The following is a 27,595-nucleotide window of genomic DNA, read 5'->3' as shown; positions in this document are numbered from 1 at the left end:
GATTTGGAGGATTTTTTTTCCCCTTGCCAAATAGGTGGCTCATGCTAAGATTCAGTCCCTGGAATCAAATCTGGAAAATCTTTTGACCAGAGAGACCAAAATGAAGACTTTAATCCGGACCCTGGAACAGGAAAAAATGGCTTATCAAAAGACTGTGGAGCAAATCCAGAAGCTTCTGCCAGCGGATGCCCTAGCCAATTGTGAATCACTGCTGAGAGAACTAAACTGCAACCCTAACAACAAAGCCAAGACAGGAAATAAGCCATAATTCAAGACTTGCGGTTGCAGCAGAAGGTGCTCCTTAGAACCCCAGAGAGAAAGAGCCTGTATGCCAGTGGCCTGGCAGGACACCCAAGTTGGAGGAACCACTTACCACCAGTGCTGAGCCAGGTCAGCAGGCAGACCTGGCTTTCATTAGAGCAAGCCAATCCTATGCCATTGTACAGATATAGACTGGTTTTTCTTGTTGCTGACTATGTACATATATATAAAATAGACATAAAGGGTTCACACTTTCAAATAAAATGAGTAGACATATATTAAGAGCAATTATTTTTCAGTCAGAACTTCATGAAATCTACACCCAAGGGAAGTTCAAATGGAATTCTCCTTGGGCATATGTGAAATCTTTTTGTCTTTATAGTGAAATAAAGATAGAGCATCTTTGTATATTTAGATATACTTGAAAAAAATGAATGTATTTTTTTCTCCAAAGAACAGCATGTTTCACTTGATGGTGGAAAGGTGGAACCATTTATGTTACTTTATGTGTATCTGTCTTCAGTTCTGCTGACATTGTCTATAGGAGGAGAATGGTTGCTAGTCATGATCCTGTTGGTTTTTAAGGAAGTTAGGGGCTTTTTTTCCCCCTCCCTGCTTTGTGCCAGTTATCACATTGTATCTTCATGCATTGTGAGTCTGATTAGGCTTCACTTTAGAAGTACAGGAAGAGAAAGCAGGACATTGTGTCTGAGTCTCTCCAGCTCAAGGTAAAGAAAAAGAAGAAGGTTGCTAATTTTATAGTAAATTAGACCAGCATTGTTTGAAAATATCAGGGCTCAAAAATATAATTTAGGACACTAATGATGAACCTTTTAGAGCTTTCAGTATATGTGCTGTCAAAGCAAGCACCTTTTAGAGCTTTCAGTGATACAAGCAGCCTGCCTCGGCACATGTGCCATAGGTTCGCCACCGCTGATATAGGACCTAAATTATTCTGATAAGTTTTCTGCCTTTTTATTTAAATGACTTACATGGTAGTGAGCAACAGATAACAAGTGACAAGGTTTAGCCATTTCCCCATTAAATTGTGACACCTCTCAATTTAGTTCTTTCTACCGTCAATTTAGGATAATGAAATACAATTATGATTGATTTTCCAAAAATGACTTGTTGTTTTGAGATCTCCCCTCCCCTCTTGGCCAGTTGAGAGACTCTAATAAGCACTTAGCCATTTTCCCCTTTCATTTGAAAATTTAGAACTGTGGAATGTTTAGGAACAAACCATTGAAATCCACTGGGATGAAGAGTAAAGTTACACCAGCTCAGCAAAAACCCTACAGTTCTGCATTTGGGCTCCCAACTTCCGTCACCTACAAATAGCTTATTAGAGGACATTCAAGCATTGCTGGCTATATGGAAGGAAAGTCATTTTCAAAGAAGACATGCAGTTTTCCATTTCATAGATGATTTTACAATAGTGCCTCTGAAAATTAATGTAGCATTTTTGCCTTTCCAAACAGTATTTATCATCACTGCTCTTTTGTAGTACTTATATTTCCACAGATGGGTTATTTGTGGTGATTTTCTTCAAAGAGAGTTTGTTATACATAAGCTGAAATTTATTATAGCGGGCAAGAGTACAGGTTTCAGGAAATCTTGATGAGCAGATGAAAAACATCTGAAACCCCTTCAGTGTGTATGTAATGACTCATTACAGATCAGCATGCCCTTGAATCCAGGAGGTTTCTTAAATGACAATAAAGTCTTACTAATAAGTAAACTTACTGTAAGTTCTAGGTTCTAGAGAATGTTGATTCTAGGTGCCCCATTTAGTTGAGGGCCACTAAGAGATCAGTTGCTTGAGTTTCCTAGAATTTTCCTTATTTGTAGGAGGGTTTGCTTTTTTTTTCTAACAAGAATGACAAATATCATCTTCTTACTGTCAGGTGATGAAATCTGCCTTAAGGATGTGATATGCAGTTGGGAGCCAAGGGATCTTTTAGTTGGGGAAGGAAATCTTTTTTGTTATTAAGTTTAAAGTAAACTTTATTCTGGAAGTTTAGTCAACATGAGTTGCAATATGGTGTTCATAGGTGACTTGGCTACAGCATTTTCTTTTGAAAATGATTTTTTTTTTCATTTGTGATTTTTTAAAATGTTGCACCAGTTATGCTGCACACATTTTACATCTTCATCTGGTTAATGTAATGTCTGGTTCATTTCAAATAAATACATTGTTGCAGTTTCCTCGACTTTTTGATTTAATTTTGTCACTTTTTGAGAGAGAAGAAGTTCTTATTTAGAAATCTTTAAACAAAACCTAAATGGGTTGGATTGCTACTGCTTAAAATCGAGGTAATGGTAATTCTTCCTAATAGAATCTAGAAAACAAAGACAATTTAAGAAACATTCATAAAAGTTTTCAACTGCTTTCTCAATAAACACTTTTGCTGATGACTGGAAAGAAAAAGACAAACACATCGACACATGTACATTCTGCTCCTTTCATTTTCTAGATCTTCCCATAGGTAGCAGGAAAGAGACAACAGATGAAAAAAATCACAAACATTTCCAACTGTAGGTAGGTGTAGTTTTATGTAGCATTTTATGTTTCTTGATGGCCTTGCATGGGTCAAGCACTTTGCAAGATTTTGGGACCTCAAGAAGTTCCCTCTCTTGAATTTTCTGCCAGTTCTTGTCTAACAAATTCACCTTTTGTTATAGTATAGATCTAAATGGTCTTGAAAGCCTCCTCATGTGTTTGGAAGGTGATTGGATTATGGGACATTGTAGCTGACTTCTGTTGTGGGGTGGGGTCCAGTCAGAAGAGGCCAGTGGCTGTGAGTGGTGCCGGGAGGGTGTATCTGCCTTTCCAGATCCTTGCTGACTCTCTGCTTCCTGGCTGCCATGAGGCATGCTGCTTCTGCTTGGATCTAGCCAACCACGAAAGTACTGAAACTTCTAAAAATGAGCCAAAAGAAACCTGTTCTTTAAATTTTGGTCATTGGGTATTGTGACCCCTCAGTGAGAAAGTGACTAAGACACTTTTCTATGAAAAAAGTAGAACATATGGAGTAACACTTTGTACGTTGTGAAAGCCCTCTAGTGCTTTACCTTTTGTCATAGATATGTGTACGATATGCACTATGTATAATGTAAATCATACATAGGATACTATAGTATATATATCATATTGAATATATTATAGTAATGATATAAATATAATAGGATTGTTGCACTGAATAGTCCAGAAACATTATTTACAAAGACTGCACTGTGGATGGTGCTCCCTGGAGTTGTGTAATATGCATAGCAACTGATGAACTGTATCACGTACAGTATACTATACATATACACATCCTGAGAACTGAGGCCATGCATATCTTACAATTTATTAAACTGATAAGAACAGATACTACACTTGATCTTAGCCAAAAGGCCCAGAAGCGACATCTTACAATTTATGTTCTATATTAAATGATTTTACTGTTCTGCTTTTGGAATAATTTTATAATTCCAAGACACTTTTGTCCAGGAAAATTATTTTATTGCTCATTACAGGAAATTCCCCAAAGATACTCCCAAACTTTTCCATAGACAGTTTTTATCCCAAAGATTCTTCAAACTCCTCATCTTGCTCTTAAGAACAACCTTAAACTACTGTATCATGATCATCACCCAGTCTTAATAAGTGCCATGTTGAAATCCACAACTTAAGCCAAGTTTTTGTTGGAGACAAAAGCAAAGCCCTCTGAGCTGACATTCTCCCTTATCATGGAAGACAATAAACAGCTTTGTCCTAACAAGTTTTGTTGACATCTTGAAGCCACCTAGCTTTTAATAATAGCATCTGTTCTATACATATTTACTTTATAACATACAAGATTTTAATTTCTTTTTCTTTATTTCATATTTAATTATATTTTCTCACTTCCTTATATTCTCGTTTTCAAATCTGTCAGTAATTCTCATTTATCGTAATTGATGAGTCCTTGATATAGAGTCTATGCCGACCCTCCTAAACACCAGTAGTATAATGCAGAAAAAATTTGATTTGCCAACAGTGTAATGCAGAAAAAAATTGATTTAAACTAAATATTTTATTTACTATCATGTAGTTCAGGGCCATTGAGACCTCAGCACTAAAATGAAGTATCTCTGAAATCTCATAAATAAGAGAAAGAGTTCTTTGAAGTGAAATGAACAATTTTCATTATCATCTCTAAGGTCATGTTAAGCAGAGTACTTTCTGGATCTGAAAGCTTAGACTGTGATCTAATTGAATGTATTCACATAGTTAAAGAAAGATTAGGTTAATCCAAAAAAGGATTGGCTAGTCTTAGAAGAAAGGAAATCACACAGGTTTGTGGCAGGTCCAACTTGAGGAAACCTTTGCAAGGCTGTCCTTATTGTTAAGATGAATTCAGGGAGTGCTGGTCTTCAGAGTCCATGTGTTCTGGCCCTTCTGGCAAGTCTGTTCCTATTGTGAGGCTGATGTGTCATCTGTGTTGGACAGCTGCCCTAAACATCAGCATCATTGTATTCCCTCTTGTTAAAAGGCATCCTATTTATATTTTAGCTTTTTTGTCAGACACAAATACGAGAGTAGGTATACAAGTGGAAGTATTCAAGTTCCTGCCACAGTTCTGTTTTTTAATATAAATTAAAAACAGGATTCCAAATGTTTTAATTGTGATAAAATAATATGCAACATAAAATTTTGCATCTTTTTTTTTCCCATTAAGTTTATTGGTACATTTTCGGTATAAAATACAGTTACGTTCATCATTGGGATCTTGCACCTTTACATGAGTATCTTGGTTCTTTTTTTTTCCCCTTCCCTTGTGCTCCCTTCACCCCCTCCACCCTTCCCTATTTGCAAAGAATTTGTTTCCATTTTTTTCCTTTTCTCATATATTTTCTTTTCCCTGTTTTCCATTCCCCTACCCCTCCCACTTCCCCTGCACCTTTATACCTTTTCTTCCTGTTTCACAATATCAATTACACATTTTTTAAATTATAATATCAAGATCTAGGAGACATTACCACAGATTTTAGAGAATTTAAAAGGATATAGAAAGCATATTTCAAAAATCTGTTTTGAAATAAATTTGACAACTTGTAAGAAGTACCTTGGAAGACAAATTAATGAAACTAACTCTGGAGGAAATATAAAATTTGAATAGCACCTATTAAAGAAAATATATTCCTAGCTTGAAAACCTACCTATATGACAACAGCCGGCTCATAAACATTTTAACTGATAAATTATATCAAATAATTAAAGCAGAAAAAAGAAGGAACACTTCTCCCCTCATTTTAGGAACTCAACATTGTGCTAATCCTAAAACTGGATAAAGATAATAGAAGAAAAAAGTATGAACATAGATAGAAATTTGTTTAACAAAACAAACTCTTAGAAGTCAGATCTGGCAGGATGTAGAAAGTGGTTTTGTTATAGAGATGGCAGTGTTGGTTCAGCATTGGAAGATCCACCCCCAAAAGTCATCATTTGAACAGAGGAAAGGAAAAAGCCATATGATCCTGTCACTAGTTGGAGAAAAATTATTGGACTAAATTCTGCAGCTGTTCATGGTAAAAGCTATCAGGAGACCAGAAGTAGAACAGAACCTTCTCAACAGATTAAAGACATGTGCTCCATACTTCCAGTGAGAATGCCTTATATGAATGGAGACGATACAATGCTTTCTCCTTAAGGTGGGGAACAAGGGCATACACTTACTCTTTATCTGTCCATTAAACTTTGAAACCTAGGCCCCACCAAAATAGTCTGGCAATAAAATGACACAATTAGGATAGGACTGGCAAGGCAGAAGCAAAATCTTTACATGTAGATGAAATGACCATCTACAGAGAAAATACTAAGAAATCTCGAGGATCCCCTAGAACTTGTATTTGAATTTAGCAGGATTAGAAAACACAAGGTATATATAAAAATTCAGGTCTGTGTATACTTGCTATAAATGAAGAATTGGATATTGAAATTTAAAAGTTACGTAGGAGTGCAAAGGACCTAGAAAAGTTAAAAACAAAAACAAAAACAGTGTTGGAAGACATTTAGTTACCTAATTTTAAGACTTCTAAAGCTACAGTAATCAAGGCAGTGTTGGTGTAAGGAAAGACATATAGATGATTGGAATAAAACAGAGAATCTAGAAATAGAACCACACATATATGGTCCACTGAGTTTTGAAAGATTATTTAACATTAGCATTTTATAGTATATAAACTCAATTCAAGAGCCGAGGAAGTGATAGTGTTTTCAGCAAATGGCACTAGAACTCCTGATATCCGTATATAAAAAATTAACCTCAACCTTTTTTTCCATACATGAAAATAACTTGAAGGGATCTATGAACCTAAATAAGGAAGCCTAAAAGTATAAAACTTTAAGAAGAAATTATAAGGGAAAATATTTATGAATTCAGTGTAGGCAAGAACTACCTAGGATACAAAAACCATGATGTATAAAAGAAAAAAATTGATAAATGAGATTCCATCAAAATTTAAAACTTTAAATGACATCATTAAAATGAAAAGTAGTCCTTAAACAGACCATATTTACAATGCATATAACCTATGACCAGAATATATAAAGAATTCTTAGAGCTCATTAATAGACAACCCAATTAAAATGTAGACACAAGAGGATGATAAATAGCCAGTACAGCACAAGGAAAGGTGTGCAACTCTAGAATCAGAAAAATCCTAATCAGTACAATAACAAGATTGAATTATACACTCATTAGGGAGATGAAGTCAAAAGTTTTAAAAGCCTTGTCATGACTTTTTCTTTTTGTTGGATTCTCCCCCTTTGCGTTTAATTTGTCACACCCAGTGGATTCATTCTGTTGGGTTTCCTGGGGTTGTGATCCTTATTGTCTTTTCCTAGGGTATTGTCCAAAATTTTTTGGAGTGCCGGTTTGATATTCATGAAGTTCCTGAGGTGGTCTTTATCATGAAAGTATCTTATTTCTCCATCAATTTTGAAAGATAGTTTTGCAGGGTACATCAATCTGGGTTGGAGGCTGTTTACTTTTAGGGCTTGGAATATGTTACTCCAAGCTCTTCTTGTCTTGATGGTTTGAGAAGTCTGCTGTGATTCTGATGGGCTTTCCTTTGTATGTGATTTGTTTCTTTTCTCTCACTGCTTGTAGAATTTTGTTCTTCTGTTGGATTTGTGGAATCCTAACTATTATATGCCTATGTGTGGATTTTTTTTGATCAAGGCTAGTTGGAGTCCTATATGCCTCACTCATCTGTATGTCAAGTTCTTTTCCCCTCCTTGGGAAGTTTTCTGCCATCACTTGTGTGAACAGTTTTTTTATGTCATGTGCACTCTGTCCTCTTTCTTCATTGACTCCAATCAGTCTTATGTTATTCTTCTTTTCGTCGTCTAGCAGCTTCTGGATTGATATCTCACGTTCCTTTACAATTTTAAAGCAATTTTTCTTTTCCTGGTCACTAATTGGAATCTTTTCTTCTGTATCTGAAATTCTATCCTCACATTGGTTCATTCTGCTGTGTAGACTTTCAATGGAGTTTTTCATGTTCTGGAAATCTATTTGCATCTGTTTTATGGATTCCATTTGTTTCTTATGTTGGGATTCCATCATGTTCCTCAGATCCTCTATTTTTTTATCTGTGTCCTCTCTAGATTTATTAATCATGGCTTGCACCATGAGGAAAATCTTTGGTGTTATCTGAGTAATTATTTGTGATTTCATTTTTCCCAGATCCTCTTTTGTTGCCAGCTCAGAGAGTCCAGGTGGTTGAGTATCAGTTTGTCCCATCTTGTTTCCCTTTGGGGTTGCTGTAGGTGATCCAGAAGACTGTTTCTGAGGCTTGTTTACGTGTCTTCTCATTTTGACGTGGAGGTGGTGCTTCTGGCGCCTGCACAGCTCACCTTCTCTGCCCTAGGAGCTTGGATTGGTGGTGGGGGAGCTTCCTTCCATGTGCTAGGACCGGCTCAGCTTCTCTGCCCTAGGAGATTGGGATGGCGGCGGGGGAGCTTCCTTCCGGGTACTGGGACCGTCTCAGCTTCTCTGCTCTAGGAGCTAAAATTTTGCATCTTAACCATTTGAAGCATACAGTTCAGTGCCATTGACTACCTTCACACTGTTGTGTAACCATCACCACCACCTGCCCACAGGCAGAACTCTCTTCATCTTGCAGAATGAAGCTCTGCACCCATCAAACAATGACCTCCTATCCCTCCCTGCCCCAGCCCCTGGTAATCCCCATTCTACTCTCTCTCTATACATTTGCCTATGAGTATAAGTGGAATCATATAGTATTTAGTGTGTGTGTGTGTGCACACACATGCGTGTGTGTGTGTGCATGCGTGTGTGTGTGTGACTGGTTTGTCCTTGCAACATAGCATAATGTTTTCAAGGTTCATTCAAGTGGTAGCAGGTGTCAGAATTTCCTTCCTTTTTAAAGTTGAATAATATCTCACCATGTGCATATATACCACATTTTGCTTTTTAATTCCTCTGTAGATAGATACTTGGGTTTCTTCCACTTTGTAGCTATTGTGAATAATGCTGCTGTGAACATGGCTATACAGATACATTAGTCTCAGAGGCTAGGTTTTTGTGAATCTACTCATGAAGAATGAACCCGTGGTTTGTGTTCTGATAAAAGTGATTTGCTGAGCCTTTGAGACTCCAAACTGGACCAAATGCACCAAGGAGAGTGACACATTTTGGTGAATTATTGTCATTATATGGCATTACATGGAAAGAACCTTAGGATGTACAAGTCTGGTGTTGGACATACTGGTTTTCTCAATAATGCTGCTTGACAAACACAGGTGAAGATTAGTTTCTTCTAAGAGATATTCAATATTTAAGTTTTCTTTTGCAAAGTAAAATTCTTGTGTGGGCTGACATTTTTTCCCTTCTCAAATAGAGTTAATTTATAAATCTCACTCCATAAAGTTACAATTATTGACTCTATAAATTGACTCTATTAAACTTTATGGAACATATTATTTAGAAATACTCATTGCAGTTGAAGGACATCTTATACTCTCTATGTAGGGATGTCTCAGAAATAAGATGTTTCAAAATGAAATGAGAACGTTTCCTATGTTGATGTTCACCAACTTGGGCAAATTCAATTTTCTTTATACATCTACATTCTGTTTTGTCTAGCAGATAATTACTCAGTTCCAGTCATCTCTGCTCCCTAATTTAGCCTTCCTCTAGTAAATTAGGTACTTATAGGGAGAAACCACCATTCTCTGTTCAAGTCTATTAAAGCTTATGTAATTAGTGCATTCATTAGTACTTTAATAGTACTTATATTTAACATCACAACACAAAGCAGGGAGAGAGGTACCATGACCTGAGTGAGTTAATATGCTTGATATTCATTCCATTTCTCTTGAAGCTAAACTTAGGATCAGTTTCATATGCTTTGGGGGAAACTATTTCAAATATTCAAAGATCAAAAGAAGACGTTTCAAATGCTGTGTCTATTAAAGGGTTAAGAGATTTGATGCAAAGACAAATTTGAGAATATGATTACTTGCAATCATAGTTTTCCATTTATTCCTCTGCTCTCCCCAAGTGGACTAAGTGGGCAAGAGAGTTACTAAGAATAGAAGCCTCTGCCTCAAAGGTACTGTCACAATCAAAACAGCGCTTCCTGGGCTATGGAGCCAGTCCTCTGTGGGAAGGACCGAGTGCAGGGATGATAGCCACCCCCTGATTTACTGTGCAAGTTAACTTCTCAGGCGACTGGTACACGAGCAAACTGTCATGCTATTTTCGGTATTTTATTCAGCTAGTTCATTTGTAGCCCGAGTTTACTGTGTACATGGCAAGTTACAGGGAAGAACTCGTTTCTTTTTTCCCCAATTTTTATTTTTTATTAGTGTGTGTTTGCAATGCATAATGATTACATTCCCTGTGGGGAGCTGGTACATGTGCATTACACAGCTTCTTTGCATTCCCTTCCACCCTCTCTTTCCTCCATCTTTTGCCCCCCCCTTCCCTTTTACAGAAGATCTGTTTCCCTAATTCCTAATATCTCTCTCTTATTCTGCTCTTGATTTATATTTTGGGTTTCTCAGAGAAACGGCATGATATTTAAGTTTTATGCCTGATTTATTTCCCTTACAGTCAGCCTCAAGGTGCATCCATTTTCCTACAGTGACTCAAGTTTGTCTTTCTTTATGATAGAATAGCACTCAGTTGCATATAAATACTACCTATTCTTTATCCATTCATCCATTGATGGACAGGGGCTGCTTCCAAGATTTAGCTAGTATGAATTGTGCTGTTATAAACATGGATATGCATGTACCATTGCAATTTTTGCATTGATAGCTATATGAATTGTTGGTAGCATCTAAGAGACCTAGCTCCCATGTGTAGCATGAAATACTCAGACCACTAGGGCTCCATCTAGTTATATGCTTTCTGTGATAGTTAATTTTTCCAAAACTCCAGATATATTACATTATGTACATGGAAGAGAATTTTTTTTTTTAAGACAAGGCTTCACCATGTAGTTCAGACCATCCTTGAACTCACTATGTAGCCCAGGATGGTTTTGAACTCTTGGTGATCCTCCTGCCTCAACCTCCCAAATGCTGGGATTATAGGCGTATGCCACACACCCAGCTGGAAGGAGAATTCTGATTTTGCTTTTAGTCTTTAACTATGATAATCCACCTTCATGTCATAGTTTGCCTTTATTTTTTAAAAATATCAAACAGCTAATGACCCCAGTAAATATTTGTACCAGTCATTTTTCTCCCTAAGTAATACAAGTCAAGGTGGAAGAGTATAGTTACCCTTATTTTCTTTTTGTTGTTGTTTATAGATAAACACGTCATTTCCCCCCTTCATTCTTTGTGTTGGCAGCTGGTGACTGTGTTATTTATACTCCTGCCTTTGTTGGTTGGAGTGTTGGTGAGAGGATAATGATAATAGTATTCCTTCTAATTTAACCAATAGAGCCTTATACCCTGGCTCTGACTAGAAATGATGATCACTGTAGCAAACAGAGCTACAGTATTTTGGTTTAATGGACAAGAAATGGAATCATGGAAGCATTCTGAGTACATCTACACTAGATGGACCACAGATCAAGTTTATTATCATGATTTCAAATGTTTGTGTTTGACACAACCTATGCAACTTTACTGAGTTTGAGAGTTTGAATCTATTTGGGGAGGGGCTTCTAGGGCCATGTATGATGGAAAATAAGTTTTGGTTTACTTTGAGAAACAATGTAGAGAAAGAAAGGACGATCAATCAGATTAGAATGAGGGATTCCTGAAATTAGAACTATGCTTAGCGAGCTTCTATATTGACTGGTTGGCTAGCTGACTTGGTGAGTTGGTGGAATAAATTTGAACAGTTTGGAACACTAGCATTTGATAAAGTAACTAAGAAATAGTAATAGAAAATTCCAAGCCTTTTGCACTTAGAATGATCTAGACTGTCTAGGAAATGGGCTTTCTTTTTACTGGAAGAATAAAAGATGGAAAATGACTCACTGTGGATATATCCTTTGTGTTATAATTTAAGAGCAAATGATTTAAAAATGCTTTTTAGATGTATTTTGTCCTCTGATACCTATTCTCTTCTATGCTGAGCTGTAGAATCTTTTCTGATTTCGAGGCACTTACTTTGTCAGATTAACACGTGCTTGTGCAATCTAAGACCAGTGTCTGTAGAATTTAATCTGAGAGATGGTACTTTATTTTGTCTTAGTAATTTCACCCATTAGGGCTTTGAATTAGAGGGATAATTAGAAAGAGTGGGCACAGACTCATCTCAAGCATGTCTGAAATCCGCATCATTTGAGTCAGTTCAATGCATACAACATTTACTGAATATCTGATGTGCACACTGCACTAGGCGATAGAAACACAGATACATATGTACATTTCAGTTTGGTGAATACCTCCTAAGATTTGTTTCAAGCTTTCTTTGTCCATAAGTAAAAAAAAAAAAAATAGCTGCATCCAGGACAGCAGGGCAGAAGACAATACGAAAGCAAAGTGCCTCTTAACTGAGACTTGAAGCGTTAGAAAAGGATCCAAGAAGCCAAGATCTGATGGGCATGGAGTGGGTGGGGAGCACATAAAGGCAAAGGCACACATCAGACAGAGCCCAATAGCCAGACTTATTCTTTGATGAGCCATTCTTTAAAATGCTGTACATCTCTGGTGACTAATTCTGCTTTCCAAATACTATGATACCAAAGAAGATAATGATCAAATGTGAGATTTATGCATTCCACACACTCTTCTTCTAATATAAACAATGGTTACCATCAGGAGTGACTTACTGTGAAGCTAATGTTAGAATCTCTTATTTGCACAAGATCCTTCTAAGATTCTGTGTCTAATTATTAATAATTTCATATTCCTTTTTTTTTTTTTTTTTAGTACCAGGAATCAAACTCTGGTCCTTGTGCTTGCGCAGCAGGCGGTGAAACCACTGAGCTAAATCCCCGGCATATTATTCCTTTTGAAGGGACAACAAATTATGCAAAATTCAGATCCCACAAAACTTGGGTCTGTTCCTAGCTACCATTTACTCTATGGTGTGTCAATTGGTCCAATCAGGAGTCTTAAACCACAGAGTAGTTTGAAAGAGGATATCTAATTAAATGATCTACTAACTGTAAAAGGAAACTGAAGTAATGGGGACCAGTGCCGAGGAGTGAAAAGAACTTTAGCGTATACAGGGATAGTAGGTGCAAAGGATTAAGAAAGAGAACCTGAGGAAGGACTAGGTATGGAAAGCCTGTACCCCACTCCCAACCCTCACCCCAAGCTTGACATCCAGGCTTTATTGGAGGACTATTGTGGCTTTTAAAATGATGGAGTTTACTGAGGCTTAGATCCCCTAAAAGGAGTCTCAGGGAAGCCATGTGCGTGCAGGTGCCAGGCCAGTGGCACTTCACCAGAAGCTGTGGAAAGCCAGGCATGGATGGTGCCATGTTCTGCTGGCCAACTTGCGCCCCAGGAACCAGGCTCTAGAGAAGCTGTTTGCATAGTTGCGCATGGGTGCTATGGAGGCCACACCAGTTGCAGAACCTGCCCAGAGGGTACCAGGGAAAGAAGCAGAGGGCAAAACTCCTGCCAGCACCCTCTACTGACAGAGTTCAAACTTTGTCATTTAGCAAGCTGTAAGTGAGAAACATAGGATCCAGCTTCCTATAGCAGAACAAAAAATAAAGGATAGATGTAGGTTACTGAGGTGGTACATTGACAACTGGCATGTCGTTTCTACATGGATGTCATTCTTGTTATCTCATCCAGTTTTTATAAGAACCCTGTCTATTCAAATTGACTATTGGCCTAGAGACACTGCTTGCAAATCCAAGTAATTTCTGAATGTTCTGACAAAGCTGAGTTTTGGGACCTATGATGAGGAAGACCATCTTCTGACATGTCTCTCCTAAGACTCTCTAGGAGTCATCTTGAAGAGACTCTAAGGAGGGCAACCTCAGGACTCTGCAATCATTTTAGCTTTCCAACAACAACTAATCAGTAATTCCCCTTTATCTCTGCAACAGAGATTTCCCCTTGGTTTTCAAATATGGAAACCCCCAGACACACATTAAGAGTGTGGCTGTTGAGAATTTAATTAAAGCATTCCAATTTTATCTGAATTTGGCCTTTCAACTGTGACTATCAAAATACTTACAATCTGCCACTTCCCTCTCTAGGATTTGTCATTAATCAACCTGATGATTTGAAACTTGTTTTGCCTTTAGTGCATGTGGCTGTCGTGAATGGAAAAATATAATTTTGGAACAAGTTTGCATCTAGCTTTTATAGACATATATTGGTATATGGAGTGTTATTCTTGAGTTTTCCACTAGATGACACTGTTGTACCAATTTATTTATATTGGATATTAGTTTTCTTGAAATGGACTTCACAGTATAGTAGGCTACTTGAAGAAATACTGTAGTTCACCATCTGCTTCCAGGTAGAATAGCATATATAATATATAATATAGAATATATATTATATATGCCTTCAGGGAACCACTTATTCTCCCTTTGTAACAGCCCTACAATTTAATTTAATTTAATTCTCTTTATTGTCAAGAAATTATTTCATACAAATATATGTTTTTAGTATTGCTGTTTCAGAACCTTTCTTCTGTTCCTAATGGAGATGATGAAAATAGATCATCTTCTTTCAAAGCCTTTCAAAAATAAAAGATCAATAGAAGATTGCTTTTCATCTTTCTTAGGGTAAAATTAATTTTTTTTTTTTTTAACTCTTCGTCACATTTTTTTACCAGCCTCTGGCCTAACTTTTAATGATTTTTAAAATCAAATTTGGAATTCTGGAACTCCAAATATTCCAAGGACTTTAGATTTTGTTTAAGGCCATTCATTCATTAGTTTCCCAAAGTGTAAACAACATGACTTACCGACAAGTGCTTGGGTTCTCAGACACAGAATGGTCCCAGTATTGGCTTAAATGGCTGCCACTTCAGTCTGATGTCTTTGAGGAGGCTGAGTGGGCAGGTACCCTCCACTCTCACGTGTGCTGGGCACACCATCTCCGGATGCATCATGTGCCCTTCCACTTTGGGAACCTTGCACTTGTTATTCCCACTAGTGGGAATGCTCACATCCTCCTCCTCCATGCTCTTTCTTCCTGCCTAGCTTCTAGTCATCTTCAATTGCAGGTTAAACATCACATTTAACCCTCTGAACCCCCACCACCTACTATCATGCACACCAGGTCACGTACCACACAATAGTGTCCCTTGGCACCTCCTACTCGTCTTTTGTAGAATTTGGCACACATTTGTTTAATGTCTGTTTTTCCCTGTTACCCCTTATTAAGTTATGGGTAAGGTCTGTTTTGTTCATGTACAAAACTCCAACACAGTAGAATTTCAGCAGTTCTATTTCATCTAACTACTTGACTTATTTTGTAGTTTCTTCTTTTCGGGAGAGATGATGATTATTCGTAGGGTAATTTTCACGAATCAAGAGATAGAAACATGTCCTCATTTACACTTTCAATTTCTCACACCAGAGAAATTATTCAGTATTTACACATGTGTGTCCTACTTATGTCACTTAAGAGTATGGCCTGAATGTGCATCCACTTAGCTATAAATGTCTCTAATTTCTCATTTTTTATGGCTGGGTAGTACTCCATTTTATTAAAAAACCACATTTTCTTTATCCAGTCTCCAGGTCATGGGCATTTGGGCTGCTTCTAAGTTTTAGCTATCACAAACTGTGCTGCTATGAACATGGGTGCACATATATCACTGTGGTGGGATTCTTTTAATTCTTTGGGGAAGATCCCCAGCAGTGGAATAGCGGGGTCAAATGGGACTTCCAGTCCTAGTTCTTTGAGGTATCTCCATATTGATGTCCACAGTGCTTGCACCAGTCTACACTCCCACCAGCAGTGGAGCAGGGTTCCTCTTTCTCCACAGCCCTGCCAGCATTTGTTATTGGTTGATTTCATGATAGCAGCCATTCTTTCTGGGTTGAGGTGGAATCTCAGCATTGTTTTCATTTGCATCTCTCGAATGACCAGTGATGTTTCGCAAGGACCCAAGTTCAATCCCCAGTAGCAAAAAAAAAAAAAAAAAAAAAAAGCTCAGTGGTTTGGCCACCTGCTGCAAAATATGACTCATATACAAGGAAAGAGAGAGGTATATACACCTGTCTGTTGAAAAAGGGAAGGTTAGACTTTAGACTCTTTACTATGGGCAATTAAACAACACTATTGATAGTTGTATGCTGCTTGTTTCTTTTTTCCAGTACTGGGGTTTGAATCCAAGGAGTGCTATTCTATAACCTTTTTTATTTTTTATTTTTGAGATGATCTTGTTAAATTACCCAGGCTGGCCTTGAACCTTGCAATTTGCCTGCCTCAGCCTCCTGTATAGTTAAATTACAAGCATGCTGTAAGGTACTGCGTGTGGCTATTGCTGGGCTTTTACAGAAAGAAATGATACAATCAGATCATTATAATTTATTAGGAATGTTGAATGGGTCATGAGGGCAAAGACCATTTGTGCTGGAAATTATAGCCACAATCTTGACATTGAGCCTGTTCTTCCTTTTGTAATTTCATTTCCAGCCATAACTTTCGGAGTTACTTTTGGAAGCTTTGCACATCATTGGGGATGATGATAGTAATGAGAAAAATCGCAACCTAAAATCCAGTATTTGTTGAGTACTTGCTGTGCAGCAGGCACGGGACTAATCACTTTTCCAGCACTGCAGCAACAATCAGAGTTTAGCATATAGAACAACCATTTCAAAAGGCTCCTTGAGAAATACCGTTGGGCCCCACCCTCAGAGTTTCTGACTCTTCAGCAGGTGTGGGATCTGGTCAGTTCTGTGTTTCTCACATGTCTTGGGTGATACTGTTGCTGCTGATCCTGGTGAGAATCACAACATTGTATCATTGGATGTCAAGACAAGTGTAAAGGATAAAACTTCTATTATCTCCTCTTTATAGGTAAGGAAACTGAAGCTTGGAGAGGTTAACTAACTTGTTTAGACCGAGTGACACAGATGACAAGTGCCGGAATTATCAAATCTAAGTTGAACTAATTTAAAAGCTGATTTTAACCCCCAAAGTAATGGTTCTCAACCAAGATCAGTGGAAAAACTTCATAAAAACTGAGGCACCTAGGGCAGGGGATTTAGCTCAGCAGTTTCGCCACCTGCTGCACAAGTGCAAGGACCCGAGGTTGATCCCGGGTACCAAAACAAAACAAAACAAAACAACCTGAGGCACCTAACCATCTACCTGTCCAAAAACTCAAATCTAGCATAAAGTACACTGCTATTGAACAAGCGTCTCAGGGGATTCTAATGCAACAGTTTTGAGAACAAATGCATTTGGCTGCACAGTTTTTAATCTCTTGGGAGTTAAAAACATTGCTGACATCTGCTCCCACTCTGAGATGATCTGATTTCTCTAGGCGGGAGAATGACTTGACTTGGGAATTAGGATTTTTAAACATTCCTCTGGGTGATTCTCATATGCAGCATGAGAAGTGGACTGAGATTGTAGACCACTGCACTAAGGTTCTGTCTGTTGAACTTGACTGCTTATTTCTTTAAAGCACTTAAAATAAACTCACCACACAAAAGAGATTAAAGCCAGGAAAGGCTCAACAACAGCCTTTATTAAGGAGAAGTTCTGAAGACAGAAGATTGGGTTTTGGTTTTTTGGTCATTTATTGACTTTTTGTAACCTTGAATGAGTCACCAAAAATGTTCTGAGCCACAATTTCCCCATGTGCAAAATGAGAATAGTGATGAAAATGTGTATTCTTCTAAGGTAGGCCATTATTTGAAAATTAAATTAGATTATGTCACTTAAGGCCTGATGAACTCTTGAATACTAAACAAATATGGGGATTATTTTCTCCCATATTGAAAATAATCCCAAAGTATAAATAATTTAAAGAACAAAATAAAAGATATATAGTAGGAAACAGGGAGATAGATCTTTTGCAAAAGGGAAGGGACCAAGAGATGAAGGGAGGGGAAGGTTGAGGAAAGGGGAAGTAGAAAGAATTAAGATGTGTTATGTACATGTACCAACTGACCATGATGAATATGATCGTTATGTGCTGCAAAAATGTAGTAATAAAAATGCAATAAATTAAAAACAAACAGAACAAGACAAAAACCCAAAAGAGACTTCTGGTGAAGAATCCACCCTAGCTGGCAATAAGTAAGGCCTGTTTATTTTTTCTTTACACACAGAAGCCAGAACACTCAGCTCATATTCAGGTAATTATGTCAAATATATTTCATTGGATTTTTTTTGGCAGGCATAAATAGCGACAAAATCCTGTTTATGTCATTGGTATGCTTTCCTGAAAGCACCAAATTATGGGGAAGACTAATGTGTTGAGAATGTTTAACACCAGTTTATTGTGACTTGGTATGACATATCACCATCTGAAAAGCCATCACAGAGGGAAAAAAAATCATACAGTCTAATTTAAATAATGACCACATCTTTGCAATGATGACAAACTGTGACAGTTTATAGGTTTTAGATGGCGACTCTTGCACTTTGTAAAAACAGATTAGCTGCCAGTGGACTTACAGTTATTGCCCCACAAACATCTGTGAATTTTTAAAGGAAAATTGAATGGGCAGTTGACATTACACCAAGGTAAAGTTTGATAAGTGACTGTATCCACCAATGACTTTTTTTGGTGTGATGTGCTTGCTTGTAAAGCTTTTGTCATGAAGCCTCATTTTTTCACTTTTAATTCCCATAAAGCTCCTTGGAGGAGGGGTAGGACATAATGAGGAGGAGCTGAAGGAATATCTCTGCGGATGGAACTGGGAGAATTAGAAATCATTTTCTCTCTTTCTTAGCCTCAGTATGAAAAAGCCATGTTAATTCTGGGAATTCAGAGAGGTTGGCTGACACAGAGGTAACAGAATTAATTAAAGAAGGCGTTTCCTTTGTCATTTTTCAAGGACAAGCATTCCTAACCCCTCGGCTTTATAGACAGAGACTTTCCCTGCGCAAAATCTGTACTTTACAGAGGAGGGAATATAGGCTACGCACTTGATCTAGCTATCTCCACAAATGAGGAATGAGATCTTTGTCCTGGGAAAAGGGTTTTTCCAAATGTAGAGTAGCTCCAAAAGTAGCTCTGACTTTAGACTGAAAGTAACCGAGATACACAGTTGGAATAATAATAGCTACTATTTGTAGGATACTCTAGACAATTAGCACAATTTCTCTATTAAATTCTATCAAAGGCACCATCATGTTGGGTCCCAACTCACTAAAATTCAAAGATTGCAATATTTTAAAAAAGTACTTTTTTGAATGATTTACCCATGACCTTTTAAGGACTAAATCCAAGAGGATCATCAATGTTTATCTGACTTGGCCATTCTTCATTGGTGAGCATTCTACTTTCTCTCTTCTTCTTCAGTGGCTTCCCTTCCTATGATTGATGCACAAGGAAGGGGATATGAAGGAGATTGAACAGTGGTCAGAGAAGGGAGAAGTAAATCTTCTTCCTTCTGATATTAATCTGGGCCTCCATAGTCCGTTGGTCATTTCTCAAGGATAGCACTTACCAAGTTGAGCTGTAATTTCTTGTTTTCTCTGACTACACTAAGGAACCCTTGAGAGCTAGGCAGTGTATTACTCTACTTAGTACCCATAGTTCTGGTACACAATCAATTTTTGACACGTCTTTATTGAATAAGTGAATAAATATTTGAATCAACACATAAACACTTAAGTGAGGGCCGGGGGGGATTTAGCTCAGTTGTCCTATGGCCTACCTCACAAGCTCAAGGTCCAGAGTTTGATTCCTGGTACAAAAAAAAACCCCAAAAACTTAAATGAAAATCGACATATGTAAGAATTTATATTTCTTACTCTTTCATATGTCATGCTCCTTTAAAATAACATGCATGTTCATACATGTTGCTTTTCCAGCTAGGGAATACAGTCATATCCCTCTCCTTAAATCTTTTGGGATCCACCCTAGAGTTGCATATTATGAGAAAGTTATTCTTTCTTTTTTTTTTTCAAAATTTCACAAAGCATTTTATTAAAAGTGAAATAAATATTAAGGCACAAAAATACATCAATTTAAAAAAAAATCCTTCACTCAAAGAAACTTCTTCTAAATTATAGAATAATTTAGCCTTTTTAAATTAAAAAAATATAACTTTTTAAGCCACTAACTTTCTCTCCAAATAAATGTTTTCCTAGTTCTAACATATTTTCTTAATATAGTAAGTTATTCTTTCTTGAGGAGTAATCTACCTTGAATGTCTCAGGAAACTCCAGGGTGTATTTTATGTAAAAGGGTTGGTGCACAATCTCATTGGCTTGATGATGGGTCCTGTTTTTAGGAGTTCTTGCTTTGGTTAAGTAAGTCCATGTCTTTTCCTGCCTGCTTTCTTCCCTGGAATCTTTCTTGCATTCCTTCTTTGGGCCACACATGTCTCATTGGCAACAATCTGTTGGCTGCATCAGATCTCTATGTAGGCCTCAAAGGGGCTGTGTGCCCAGAATCCCAATTGCTTTCATGTTGGTATAATTGGACTCACATAACAGGTTGGGTCATGAGAACCTTCTAGACTCAGCCATGTCCTGCCCTGGCATAATCCCTTTCCCCAGGCTTCAGGCCCTTGTTTTGAAAGACAGGATCACTCCAGACTTCTGCTCTGTCTTGGGTCCTTAGTGTCTTTTTACATCACCAGGCATTCAGTAGGATCATCCCAAATATCCTAAGGTTAGGGTCACCTTCCTCTTCTCCCAGGAGACCCCTAATGTGAATTTGCTCACTTACACAAATACTGAGTCTACCTGTCAAGAAATGTCAGGAGGGGAGATGTCAGGTTCCAGAGATTCTGTTATCACTCTTTCCCCAGATCACAGGTGCCTGCCATTGGATCTGTATGGTGAGAGAGCAGCTCATTTAGTCCTCGACTTCTGTGGAACTCGAGTTCTGACAGTGAGGACTGTGATAGCTCACCCGCCCAATGCAGCTGGAGGATGAGAAAAATGATTTCATTAGGAAGAAGATTCCAAATTGGAAATGAGTTGCTTTTACAAATTTCATAATAAAAACTGATTTTTGTACTTTGTATGTGCTTATTCTGCAAATGTGTAGTGCATTTCTGTCTGCTAGGTTTAATTTCCCAGTTTGGTTCTGGTTTGTATGCGAAACTGATTTGAATGAGTTAAAGGGAGGTTGTTGAAGGTTTTCCAGGGGGAGGGGAGAGTGTTCAGTCACAAGAACTTCATTATCCTCTGAAGGCTATTTACGGTCGAATGTCACTGGATTCATTGGGCAGGAGATCTCTTGTACTATGCCATATCCATTAGATTATTTCATGAGTCAGTGAGTCATAGAATCAGGATTTTAGTTGGGGAGGACCATGGTGATTTATCTAGTCCAGTGGTTCTAAACTGGCTGGGGACTGAGGTGGAGTGTAGGGTGAATGAGGAGAACAATGTGTGGGACTCAGCCTGAGAGTTTTGCAAGAACTGAGTAACAAACTTCCTGTTTGAGATCATCCTCATTTTCTCCCACTCATAATAACAAGACTCCCTCAGAGGTGGAAATGTACATGTATTCAGGCTACTTAGGAGATTCTGATGGCTGAGAAGTGAGAGGAGAGAGAGAAAGAGGAGAGAGAGAGAGAGAGAGAGAGAGAAAAGAGAGAAAGAAGAGAAAGAAATTCTAGATAGGGAAAGTAATACCCTCCAGTGATGGACTCAAGGCCAGATAACTGATCATCTGGCCATTTCTCTTTTAAATATTTTGAAGATATTAAAGGTATCATCAATATATCTGCCAAGTGATCTGCATCCTGTATTATTCTTAGACTAGGCTGTGTAGTCTGAGTGTGGATGTAAGTATGTTTGGTTATTTCCTGATTTGGGAAGTGTTCAGGTGAGCTGTAGTGAGGGCAGTGCTTAGCCCTGACATGCATGCCTAATAGAATGGCCTGGCTTCTGTTTGGGGCTAGTCCACTTTTCCTTCTGACTTTCTTCACTGTCTTCTATATGTTCATTATAGTCTATGCTGTACTTGCTACTCTAGTACTCTTATTACAAAACATGGGGAATTGATCTTGGCTAGTATAGTTGTTCAAGGTAGTAGATAGATATATAAATCTTGTTCAAGTATGTTGATTTCTTTATGAAATGCTTATATAAATATGAGTTCACTTTAATATATTGGGGATATGCTTTCTCTCTTTAATTTGAAAGTTTAGTTTTTAGTACTTTATCATTTGTATCCTCTCTGTCAAATTTGTCAAGTTTGTTGCTAGCAGAGAGTGTGATACTTTTAAGTGGAAAAAAGTTTCTGCTTAACGTCTCAGCAAAAAATAAATGTCTTATTGGTAAAAACAAAACAATGAACTTCAGCCTTTTACCTAGCCTTAAAGGTGTTTCTATTTAAGCATTTCATATCCAATACATACGGCTTATGTAGAAACTTTCTCACTACAAGTACATTCACTGCCACCCATATCTTAGGCTACATTTTTTCCCCTATGACGTTAGAGATTGAACCTAGTGTCTCCCAGATGCTAAGCATGAATGCAACCACTGAGTGACATCCTCAGCCCTTACATATATTATTTTAAATTTTCTGGTGGCCACATTAAGAATTAAAAAGAAACGTAAAACTGTATGTGGGGCTAGGGGTGCGGCTCAGTGGTACAGTGTTTACCTTACATGTGCAAGGTCCTGGATCCAATCCTCAGCACCATAAACAAAACAAAACAAAAATGATATCTGTTCAAGTTAAATAAATTCACCAACTGAAGTAATGTATTAGTTAATATCAAATTCAAAGAGATATTACATACATTGAAAAGGAACTTTAAATTGATCATTAGTGTTTTCCAAATTTTTTAAAGATTCACACAATACTGTCAATCATGTTAAAATCTTCTGCATATTGATTTGTGTTAGAAAAATATATAAAATCATTATTATTTACATGTATAATAAAAGTTTTAAAATTTCAATATAAATTTTTATACTCGTCTAGCTTTGCCATAAGAAAGCTTTCCCTTTTCTTTTTCAGTATATGTGCTGCTGGAGTGAGCACTAGTGCTTTTTCTTGTTCAAATTTAGCTTATTCATTCACTTGTGTTGTGATATCTGTGAGAAATCATAATTCACTTTGCTCCTTTTATCTTCGATTAGTAAATATTTGGCAAATGTCCCCTATGCTTCAAGAAAATCTTGAATAGGGGTGTTAAAAGGTAAACTGAGGCACATTAAAATATTGAAGGGTTTATTTGTGCAAACAGCAATGCTTGAATTGGGCAGGTCCAAACTGGAAGGGCATTGGCAAAAAAAAAAAAATCCCTTGGTTGGTTAAGGTGGAACAGTAGCCTTATGGATCATTATAGTGGAAAGTCACTAGTTAGAGATCAGTTGCAGCTTCTGATTGGTTAAGTTTGAGTTCCATTTTCTTAGAATATGATTGATTACACCAAATATAGGGTTTTAGTTTGCTTGTGTGGGATCCAAAGGCACTGGAGCTGCCTCTAGCTAATGGCCTCCTAAGTAATTATTTTAACAGGTGTTAACAATGATGTAAGGTTTTATAAAATGCTTCCATGACTCAAGCAGCATGGAGAAGAACACAAATTGTTGAATTTGTTCCCTTCTATTTGTTTTAACAATTCTATTAATCAGCAATGATGAATACTTAACACATATTTACTGAATGATTTTAACAAGTTTATCTGTGATGTTTGTCTAGAGTCAGCTTCAGAAAACTGAGCAGAAATATTTTTAATATGTACCATACAGCGAATGAAAACAATAAGAACGGAAATATTAGTCTCTTGCTTTAAAATTTCAAGAAATCTGGATGTTTGACCTTCCCTCGCTGGAACACTATCTTTCATGATAGAACTAGTTTATTATTTTTTTTATCTTGCTGAAATATTTTTGACTGATGTAAAAGACTAAAGAATATCTATTCTATGAGTTTGATTTTTAAGGCTGTAAACTGACAACATTATTTTCATAAGTTTGGAAGTCCTTCAGGAAAAATTTACTCTTGAGGAACCATAAAGGACATAGCTTTATGCTTTAAATACCATCCATATGTTGATGAATTCCATTCATATACTATGCTCAGTCCTAACCCTTTTTCTGTGTCATAGACTAAAATATACTTTATCTACTTGGCATTTCCAGCTTGATTTTTTTTTCTGTCAAGCTGCTTTTTTAAAAGCTAGTTTTCAGCAAATGATAATTGTAGGCCAAAAATTTGGGAGTTGTGTTTGACTGTTTCCTTCATATTCCATATTTAATCCATCAACAAATCCTACTGATTCTGCCTTTTTCACATTCTAAATATGACCATTTTTTTTAGCCAACCCTATGGTTCAATATGATTTCTAGGGTAGACTTGTGTAAAGCTTCTCAGCAGCCTTTCCATTTTAATTTGTAACCTTTCATAGTTGATTGTAAACACAGCAGCCAGGCATATCATCCCATTCTTCTCTTCAGCTCTATAGTGGCTTCCCATTGCCTCAGAATCAGGCCTCAAAGTCCTTCCTATGGCCCCAGGCCCTAGAGAATGGCTTCCAGCACTCTCTGTTTGTCCTCATCCCCTACCATCTCCTGCCTTTCCTCACTCGCTTCTTCTCCAGTGGCTTCCTTCCTGGTCTTCAAATACTTGGACTTCTGGGTTTTTGAACTGATTATTCCTTTTGCTTGGAGCGCTCTTTCTTTGGTAGCCAGTAACTTATTCCTTCTCTGTATTAATAACTACTCGAAAGTCACTTTATCAGGGAAGCTTTCCCTGAATATTTAACCTGACATGTGCTACTCTCCATGTTCCTTTACCTAGCTCCTTTGTTCCCTTTTCTCTCTCTTTCTCTTTCTTTCTCCTCCTCTCTCCCTCTCCCTCTCTTCCTTTCTTCTTTCCCCTCCTCCCAGCCCCTCTCTTGTACTGTGGTTTGAATTCAGGGCTTCACACTCAGCTCTATCTCCAGCATTAATTAACTTTTTAAATTTTGAGATAAGATTTTGGTAATTTGTCCACATGCTCGGGCTGTGATTGAATTTGTGATCATCCTGCCTCCCCCTCCCAGAGGGTGGAGATCTGTCACAGGTGTGCACCGCCATGCCTGGCTTCCATTTTTCTTTATAGTACTTACCACGTAATGTTTAATTAAACTTTTTGGAGGGCATCTATCTCTCCAGACATAAACACTGGCATAGTAAGGGGTTTATTGAAACTCAGTAGATTGAAAATTTGAATGATCTGTTTTCTGGCTAACTTTATTTTCTGAATATAACTCATTTGTTTGTGGTGGATAAAATGCATGAAAAAGAAATTATGCCTCGAAAATCATGAGCTATTATTTAGATTTTATGCAGCAGGTATTTTGTGGTAGTTCACAAGCATGCAATGAGTGTTGACCATTGTCACTGGGACAGGGATGGGTGTTTTGGGGAATGGTTTGCTTCATAGAGAAGTCATATTTTTCACTCATTATTGTTCATTCTGTTCATTTCAATCTTAATATTTTCCAGAGTTACTCCACACATATCTGTCAGAAAACCTCAGGTTTCTAGTTGGTGTGGGGACCAGCTTTCTTATTCCTGAGTGTTACAAATTTTATACCCACAAATTTGAGTGTGTAAAGATATAACTTTATTGTCTATAAAAGTTTAAATCTCAGAACTCTGATTCTAGGAAAGGCATAAAAGAATCAAGGAAGCTCCTGGGAATTGAATCTCATCCAGTGATGTCTCAGACACTTCAAACTGCCCAGGAAGTAAGGACATTTCCCTTTTTGTTCACCTTTCCCAAAGGATTAGTGGGACTAAGAGCAGGGTAGTGGTGGTGGAGGGGTAGGAGCTGTCCTCTTCTTTGTGCTGACTCCGTCCTATGCCAAAGATCTAATGCCTCAGGCCTTCAGTAGAGGCATCTATGGGTGCTTCTTTGAAAACACACTGCAACCTAGTGGGACCTACTGGGCTCCCTCAGCTGGCCGAAGCCAGCAGTCTTCTGACAGTCAACCTGTCCCAGGTGTCCCCATAGAATGTTCCTTATATCTTTCTGAGGGAGCCTCCCACTGTTTCTGCTTCAATTTCAGCTTTCTGGCCCAATCGTTCATAAAAAATGAGGTCACATTTAGATTTGAACTCTTAGGAATAAAAAACCCAAGAAGTTCCTCTAACTTTTCTGTGCTTAGATAAGGCAACTACTATTTCGAATTTGTAACACCCACATGGTAGTCGTGTCCATTTCTATTGCCTGTGATTGCCTTTCTGTTTAGACTATTTTCTGTCCTTGTAGGCACTCATGTCCTAATCACCTTCCAAAGGCCCCACCTCCTAATTCCTCACACTGCTGAGTAGGTTTCAACATATGAGACCCAAAAGTGCAGACCCTGGCAGCACCAGTCCATCCTTCTGCCCCAGGCCAATGCCCTCAGAGTGTGCTTCTTCTCTTCCTGGGTTGAATCAGTTTCAGGTCATGGAACAGAAACCAAACCTAACTTTTCTCTTTTCAAAGTCTTTGTTCCTTCTGTTGAGAGAATAGCCAAAAGCCTTCAGACCCTTCTCCCTTATTGTGGGATGTGAGAAGGAGAAATCAGGCACACATCCATTATATAATTTTTCTTGTCATTTTAAATTACTAAGTGACAATTCTAAATTCAAGTGGAATATGGCCTAAGTAAATACCATGCCCGATGCTGGCAGACAGTAGATTTCCACATGCCTGAAGCATGCAATTTTTTTTGGTTAATTTCTTTTATTGGTATATTTTAGGCATACAGCACAATTACATTTCTCATTGGGAATTGTACCTTTACATAATGCATCTTGGTTCTTATTTTTTCCCCATTCCTAGCCCTCCTTTCACCCCCTCCACCCTTCCCTATTTACAAAGACTTTCCTTCCATTTTTTCCATTTCTCATCATTTTTCCTTTCCCTTCTTTCCTTTCCCCTGCCCCTCCCTGAAGCATGCAATTTTTAAAGTTGCTTTTTCCTCCTCTTTTTTCTTCAGATGGAGGTTTTTTTTCAAGTAAAAGTAATAACATAAGCACATAAATATATTTAAAACTCCCATCTACATTTAGGATTTTTGGTGTAGTCTTCCCCCTTTTCCTCTCCATATCATTTTAATCATTAGCTTTTTCTATCCAACCCCATCCCCTACTGATCAGTATCTTTGTCTCCTTTGATGGTGCTGTTTTCCCATTTGTCTTAAGATTCAACTCATTTGGTGTTGGAAAAGGAATATCTCCCTCCTCCATCATTTCTTTTTCTGGCTATCAGGGACTTTAATTCTGAGACACATGTGGCTTCATGCTCCTCCTTGGAGAGGCCGCTGCCCAGAGCCCAGGAAAAAGAAAAGAGCCTCAGAGCACTTTCATGGGCCATGGCAAGATGGTGGGTTATTTGCTCTGAAGATGCATCATGATTCTGTTTCTGCAGAGATATGGCACAATGCTGTAGAGACCAGGCAGGGATTATAAAGGTGTTGGTTAAAAAAAGGACAGCAGTGGCTTTCAGGAGCTAGTGCATGCATCTGGAAAGGTAGTGAGCTTGCATAGTGGTTAAAGGAAATGTTGGCACGAGAAGTGGTGAAGAAGGGGGGAGGCTGGGTCCACTGAGCTAATTGGAATACACAGCAGCTGGTTTGTTACTGATGATTTGCCCATTCCATGCACTCGCAGGCAGGTGTGACCATGTGAAACATTTGAATAGCACATCACAGTTCACAAAACAAATTTCATTTACATATCTGCCTTTCTTGCAGGATTCCTGGAGGTAAATGCTGAGATTTACAGGCAGGCAGTTTATCACAGAGGTAA

The 27,595-nt window shown here is 37.8% G+C and overlaps 1 protein-coding gene and 1 pseudogene across 8 annotated transcripts in view; one reads left to right on the top strand and one right to left on the bottom strand.

The window, feature by feature from the left end:
• The window catches only part of Tbc1d4 (TBC1 domain family member 4), a 185,104-nt gene extending 182,635 nt beyond the window's left edge, over nt 1–2,469 (top strand). For all 8 annotated transcript variants that reach the window (XM_087192894.1, XM_087192895.1, XM_087192896.1 and 5 more), the window contains one exon: nt 35–2,469. In XM_087192894.1, coding sequence (XP_087049020.1) covers nt 35–268 — 234 coding nt within the window. In that variant the 3' untranslated portion in view covers nt 269–2,469. The remainder of the gene's footprint in view (nt 1–34) is intronic.
• A 1,031-nt stretch (nt 2,470–3,500) lies between these two features.
• LOC147823500 (U2 spliceosomal RNA) lies at nt 3,501–3,673 on the bottom strand (annotated as a pseudogene).
• Between the last annotated feature and the right edge of the window lie 23,922 nt (nt 3,674–27,595).

The sequence above is a fragment of the Heterocephalus glaber genome, unplaced genomic scaffold, assembly GCF_053883595.1.
Source record: "Heterocephalus glaber isolate CG9 unplaced genomic scaffold, H.glaber_assembly_v1.0 deba00001577, whole genome shotgun sequence".
NCBI classification, from domain to species: Eukaryota; Metazoa; Chordata; class Mammalia; order Rodentia; family Bathyergidae; genus Heterocephalus; species Heterocephalus glaber.
This window is presented reverse-complemented; position numbering and strand designations above follow the sequence as displayed.